At 42.8% G+C, this 6,635-nt stretch overlaps 1 protein-coding gene across 2 annotated transcripts; it reads right to left on the reverse strand.

The window, feature by feature from the left end:
• Positions 1-2,449: 2,449 nt before the first annotated feature.
• LOC147049492 (SH3 and cysteine-rich domain-containing protein 3-like) lies at positions 2,450-6,558 on the reverse strand. 2 transcript variants are annotated; one of them, XM_085923910.1, is made up of 13 exons: positions 6,209-6,558; positions 5,902-5,985; positions 5,719-5,797; positions 4,742-4,898; positions 4,563-4,660; positions 4,385-4,466; positions 4,132-4,229; positions 3,984-4,053; positions 3,762-3,811; positions 3,553-3,656; positions 3,425-3,476; positions 2,901-3,038; positions 2,450-2,817 (listed from the first exon to the last, which is right to left on the reverse strand). In XM_085923910.1, exons 2-13 carry the CDS (start codon positions 5,916-5,918, stop codon positions 2,719-2,721), a joined length of 1,044 nt encoding a protein of 347 aa, XP_085780036.1. In that variant the 5' UTR covers positions 5,919-5,985; positions 6,209-6,558; the 3' UTR covers positions 2,450-2,718. The 2 variants fall into 2 exon arrangements, with proteins under 2 accessions (XP_085780036.1, XP_085780035.1); XM_085923909.1 differs by having other exon boundaries at positions 5,902-6,008.
• Positions 6,559-6,635: the final 77 nt, after the last annotated feature.

Consider the following 6,635-nt stretch of genomic DNA (forward strand, 5'->3'; position numbering starts at 1 on the left):
AGTTTGTGGGTAAAAGCATCCCTCATCTTTCATCTTTGCATTCTTGGCTGCGTTCCTCCTTTCCCCACCTCCACCCCGATCTCTGTCTCTCCCTCTGTCCCGCAGCCACATTCCTTCCATCCCCACCGCCCAACGCCGACTGTCTCCCTGGGATTATCGATTTGGCGCAGGGCGTGATGGAGTCTCGCTAGTTGTAATGCGGGGCCCCAAAGGTGTCTTCGGAATGGAGAGCATCATGACTTATGGACTAAGTATAGTTACGCTTCCACAACACCTGAATCGCACACCCACGGCAACACACTCTCCCAATGCTAAGCGCCCTTGTGTGGAGACAAAAGATGTGCACATTCGCATCGCTGACATAGCAAAATATCACAAAAGGGGAAAAACTCCAAGGTGTCACTATGTCTGTTTGTTGTTTTTGTTGTTGTCTTTTCAAATATTCTTATAAACAGTGGAAATTAAAAAAAAAAAATGAAAAAATGTAGGTCACGTTTTAGCAAAACAATGGTGTCCCATCAGTTCTAGCATTAGCATATTTACACTTTGTAACTACATTTATCATGTTTTTTTTGTTTTTTTTTGAACTAACAGAAAAATAAGTCTAACTCATCATTTTGAGTTAACTATGGCTACTGGGATGCTTTTGTATATTCCCGAATCGGGAAGTAAACTGCTATGACAACAATTATCTGTGCAGCCGGGGTACCAAATGTTGAGGACAACTACGCTAAGCTATCTGTAACACTTATTTGGATTCTCGAGCACGCGTTTGAATTACAATTGATTATTTTTTATTTATTTTTTTCCCCCCTCCGCTCTGAAGTTATTCATCCAATGTCGCTAGCTGCCGCCACATATTATTGATGATAGTTTGCGGGCCTTACAATAGGGGCTGCATAATTGATTAAAAGGCATTTATTGTGATGCTGCTTCCAAAATCTATGCATACTTTTATCATCCATGCATTAACAAACGTAATTTCACCTGGAGGACGCTACCCAAAGCCCAAAAGCAAAAGTTGCTCATTGTTAATGCGTGAATCCTATTAAGATTGGCCCCAGAGTCGGCCTCTGCTTAGCAAATAAATAATAGTAATGATGATGATCCCTCATCTTGTCACCGGGCCGCACCCCCGGGACGAAGGTGTGTGTGTGTGGTGGGGTTCGTAATTGGTTCCAAGCCTGCAGCATTTTCCCGGCATCACCTCCCTAGCGCTCAGGATCTGCTCAGTCATTTGCTTCACCCTCTGCTTGTCTGTCTGTAGGTTCTCACTCCAGGGTGGACCCCGCTTCTCTCACCAGGGATAGAATCTGGTTCCCAGTTAACTTAATGAGGACAAGGATGATGGAAAATGAATGGATGTGCCCCGCAATTGACTGGTGACCATTTCAGGGTGGATCCAAAGCTCAGTCACAACTTAAATGAGGAGTGGGATGTCCTGTTTATTTGACACAATTTATCTTGATAGCTCAAGGTCCTGCAAGTCAGAGAGGAGCATTATATTGTGATTTAATTATCTTCACATTTAAATGTATTCAACACATCGAATGCATATTATAATTGGCAAACAATTCTCACTGCACATTAATATATCGTGAAAATTTAATCTCCTGGTCTTCAATTATTAGGACTGAGCATCAGTGCAATAACATTTTGATGCATTTTGGGCCAGGGTTGGTTAAAATGTGTTGCAGGAGAGACCTCTGTTGGCTAAAAGAAACATTGCATGCATCCTGTTTGTTGAGGATGATTCCTTAGATCAAAATAATCATTTTGGAGATGATGCAAATTTGTGTATTTTATCCATCCTCAGATGAGCCGAGTCTTTTCTGCTTGGCGAGAGAAGCACTCATCAACTCCAGCTATAACATTAGTGGTATTGACCCTATTGCATTTCCCCACGCCCCTTTTTTTTTTTTTTTTCCCAAACAAAATGCACCAAAAAAAGAAAGCAAACCACTCAGCTGCTGAGCCGAGCTCAAGTGAGGCATGCTCAGATGATTTCACGCCTGATGACGTTTTAGACATGTTCTTCCTGAAATGTGTCTGCTTAAGCGGGTTTGATAGACCCTGCTGCATGAGGTGGTTGTTTCTTGGTGTAGAAGTGACCCGTGGCCACCTCCTTACTTCTCCCTCCCTCAGAAGAGCGAGGAAGAGGAAAAGAGATTGAGGACACGGGGTGAACCGGAGAGCAGAGAAGCACCGTGTTGACGTGCATCTGTCTGTTTTGGTGGGATGCCATTCCCGTCATTCCAGTTTGCCTCTCGACGTGGCAAACTGGCCCCTTGGGTGCTCCCAATGATGCCGCACAGAAAATAGCTAGCGACCCGTCCCTCGCAAGGCCTTGAAATGCATCTCATGCATGCGGCCAATTTGTGCGGATAATTTTGAACAAGGGCGAGCCAAAAATTCCTCGAAATAAATCACAGAGTAGTAATATCCGTGTTTTAATCCAGAATAATCTTAAAATTCCCATTGCCTCCATTTGCATGCTATTTATAGTTATTAAAACACACATATAATCAAACAAATATTATAGTCTCATCCATTAGAGACCAAACCAAAGTACATTTGATAAAACCGCTGCTACGTTAGCATCAGTGCTAATCTCGTTGGACAATGACTATGTTTGAAATCAAAATTATATTTACATGAATGTGATATTATTAAAAATGACGAGCCACTGTTGTACCATAAAAAAAAAAAAAAAAGACTTCAGATCTCCTGCAGTAAATTGGCAGGGAAAAAGCCCAGCTTGCGTCCCGTGCTGACCTTCAGGTAAGCGTTGACCTCATCACCTTTCTTCACAACAATCTGCACACACACACACAAGACAATGAATTTTGTGCATCTCAGGCAGTTTTTTGGGCCCTACTTATCAATGTGTGTGTCCTCACCTGGTCTTTCTTCAGTGTAATCTGGGCCATCTCTCTGTTGCCAACAAAGGAGCGTGTCACCTTGTACACTTGCTCGCCGGCCCGTACTCGGATAATGTAGTTGGCCGGGAAGAAGCCCGCCCTGTCGCCGATCTTCCCCTGATGAGAGAGAAATTTTACTGCGACAACATGGGATCATTATTGCTGAGTGGATCGTTTTATAATGGCGTCACGACTAGGCTACCATATGTGGCATGACGTGAAATTTGTACTTACTCTACATTGTGTCACTGTGAGCTGCCAGCATTTGCTGAGTAGGCTCCCATTATAAAGGTGTCCTTGACTCGAACCCCACCTCCAGCCTTTTTTTGCGATAACTCACAAATGGTGCAGCAACACGTGTAGCCAGACAATATAACCCTCACAACTATATATTCTTTATCCTCTGAGAAGAACGACTCTTTTTTTTTTTACTGCCGTTTAATGATTGCAGAAGGAGCTGCAATCAATTAATCACAATGCACAAATAGTTGACATGGACTCACCCTCCACCATTCCTCATTGGAGTCATCGATCACTGTGATGCGGTCGCCGGCGCTATGCAACAACCCGAATGTCATTGTTGACACATTCAACAAAGTCATGATAAGTATGAGGACATCACATGACTTACTTAACGTCCAGGTCATCTTTCTCAATAGCCTTGAAGCGGTACAGAGCCAAGTAGTAATGAGACTGATTGAACACGCCGATCTTTCCTGGCTGAGGTTTTTTACTCTGAGTAACACACAAGACAAATTTATTATCATCATATTTTCCTTTTCATCCTATCCTGGATTACCTCATTAATTAGAGTCTTAATCTTAACATTGTGTATCTGACCTTGTCAACTGCGGGAGCTTTGTCTCCTCCCTTGTCGCCCTCTGAGCTAGCTACAACACACACAAAAATTACGATCATTTGCGAAACATAATGACATTTGCATTTTGAGGGTAAAGCCATATTGATTAGTATCACGAAAATTTAACAATAGAGCTAAGACGCTACTGTTCTAATTTGACCAACAACACTATTTTACAAGTGAAACAATAATTAGTGACTCACTGCCTTCAGCGCCATTCTCCTGCTGCTTTTGCTGGGGCTCGTCCTCCTCCAACATCATCATCATCATCATCTAAAACAAATAGTACGCCATGACAGCAATTAAAGTCATGACGTGGAGTGAAAGAACATTGCATGGGTCCACACTGACGTTCTTTTTATCCTCTGATCCTTTCTTGCGCTCCTTGTTGGCCACGTTGACCCCGACGCGCAGCGTTTCAAACACGGGGTCGGTGCCATTCGACTGCGCTGGCGATCCGAAATCATCCAACCAGCGAGAAGGAAAACACAAATGAAAAAAACGTAAGTAGGGATTTTTCTGACAACAAAAAGCTGTTTGTTTTTTTTTAACAGTTTGATTGATTGGTTTTGCTTAATTGTGTCACTTTGTTCATTGGACTCACAGAAAGGCAAGAGTTGGGAGACAGTAGCATTCTGCTCGCTGCTGTACAGAGGAGAACTGTATGCTCTTCTGAAGCCTGGAGGCTGACAGAAACACTCAATGACTGCACATAGTATCATGAAAAGTATCACAATACTTGGAGATACATGTTTAGATCTAATAAAGAAAAGAAGGCTTACAATTTTTCCAAAGCACCTCTGGAACTCTACGTAGGACTGACACTGGTGGTGGATGCTGGTTTTGCAGTTCTTGCAACGTAATGCAAACTTGTTGTTTACTTGAGACAGAGAAGAAAAAAAGTAAAGAAATTCAAATATAACAAGTGAGCCTAGTAAGTTCGGGTTAGCCCCTCACATACAAACAATCATGCGAGCGCACACGTCGCAGAATTTGGGCTTCTTGCAGTAGTGATCTTTGAATTTATGTGGCCGGTCATTGATGGGTTTGATGGACTCTTGCGGAGGCGGCTCGTCTCGCTCCTCTTCCTCCACCTCCTCGTCGTAGATGAAATAGACCTGTTGAATTACAAATACTTTTTTAGTAACAGATCACATTAAACACGTACGTTCTGCTTAAAATGAGTTCAAAAAGTAACCTAACAGACTCAGGTGGGGAAACCTGAAAAGGATTAGATCCCAAAATAGCTTTTGGGCTGCCATTCGCCAGAATCCCCAAAATGAAATGTAACAAAGCTTCTCCGGAATATACCGTTGCACCGATCACACGCACACACACAATACAACGCATGTTTTGGCTTCACGGCCTGGAGCTCTCTGTCATTGTCAGGATTAGCGCTTGCGTTGCGCTCGGCAAGTTGAGGATTAGCACTGCAATCAGCGCTAATACGGCAGATCGTTTGTACATTATGCCACTGTCACTTGGCAACTCTATCCAGCTGTCAGCGTTCCAAAAACCAGTGGCCACAATGGCTCGCAACATTCCAGGCCGGAATGCCCACCGATGTTTGCTTTGTAAAAGTGCCCCAGTGGGAATCGTAAGGGATGTGTCTCTCCAATGTTCAAGAATGAGACATACAACACTAAAAGACCCCAAAAATTCCACCACGAAAAGTAGACCGTATACTCAAGCATATAGTAATATACGCAAGTTAATAGAATCTAAAGAATGAAATAGTTTGCATATCAAAGTGGGTGGGGGGGCTGAAGGATATCTCGGGGGTTTTGCAAAAAAAAATTTAACAAATGCAAAGAATTCTTCAGAAAATGCTTATGCCAAGGAGGCCCAAGTATATTTCAGAGGGTGTCCAGTGCCCCCGCTGGCCCCCGTCTAGCTACACCCATGACATACATACAAACGACAATTTAAACGACTTACCGTGTTATCCTCTACTTTCACCACATTATCTGGCAGAGGGGGGTTTTCATGAATATCAACAGAGGCCTTGTCATCCAACCTGTCATCACGTAGCAAAACATCACACCCAGTGCCAAAAAAAATAAATAATCCACCGCAGGAGATCCTCAGATTTGATAATAAGAGTTGCCAACGAGTACTCACGAGTCACAGTCGGCCATGGTAAGCAGCTGACATCCAAAAAGTACGAAGAAGCTGGTTTCGGGTCAGATCACAGAAGGCGGGATCCTAGAAGTATTAGTAAGTGGCCTCTGAAGTATCATAAAAATGGGTTTTAGTTTTCAGATGTAAAAAAAAAAAAAAAAAAAAAGAGAAAATGAAGAAAATGTATCTTGATGGTACACCACTTGCTGTTTTCAACATGTTTGCATTCAAATTAAGTCACGCTGAATTTCCCGGCGACACCACGAACATCTAATTTGCCAAAAATGTAGAAATGAATGATACGCACAATGTAGTTGACCACAAATGTCAAACTTCATTTCTTCTCCTCACGATTCTTTCTGGTCGTCTTTTCCCACGTCCGATGTTCCAAATGAGGCTCCAACAGGTGGGAGACTGGGAAGAGAAATGCCAGCATGGCCATTCTGGCCCTTCCCTTCCCTGGACTGGACTGGCTCTCCATTCGAGAGCATGTGTGACAGACACTTTGGGACAGCTGAGCACTTGAAAAGCTTTCCCAGCTGAATGGTCAAGAATTGCACCAATGGCACCTGGCCCCAATAGAACCACTAATTTAAGAAGATGAGTAAAGATATCTCCATATTACATTGCATTAAAGCAAAAAAAATATTCTCAAACTCAATTTATACTCTTAATTCACTGTACTCACAAGCCTTAAAGAGGAAATTCATAGAATGTCTCAATATATGGTTTTC

Source organism: Syngnathus leptorhynchus, chromosome 11, assembly GCF_054491065.1.
Source record: "Syngnathus leptorhynchus isolate UIUO chromosome 11, UIUO_Slep, whole genome shotgun sequence".
NCBI classification, from domain to species: domain Eukaryota; kingdom Metazoa; phylum Chordata; class Actinopteri; order Syngnathiformes; family Syngnathidae; genus Syngnathus; species Syngnathus leptorhynchus.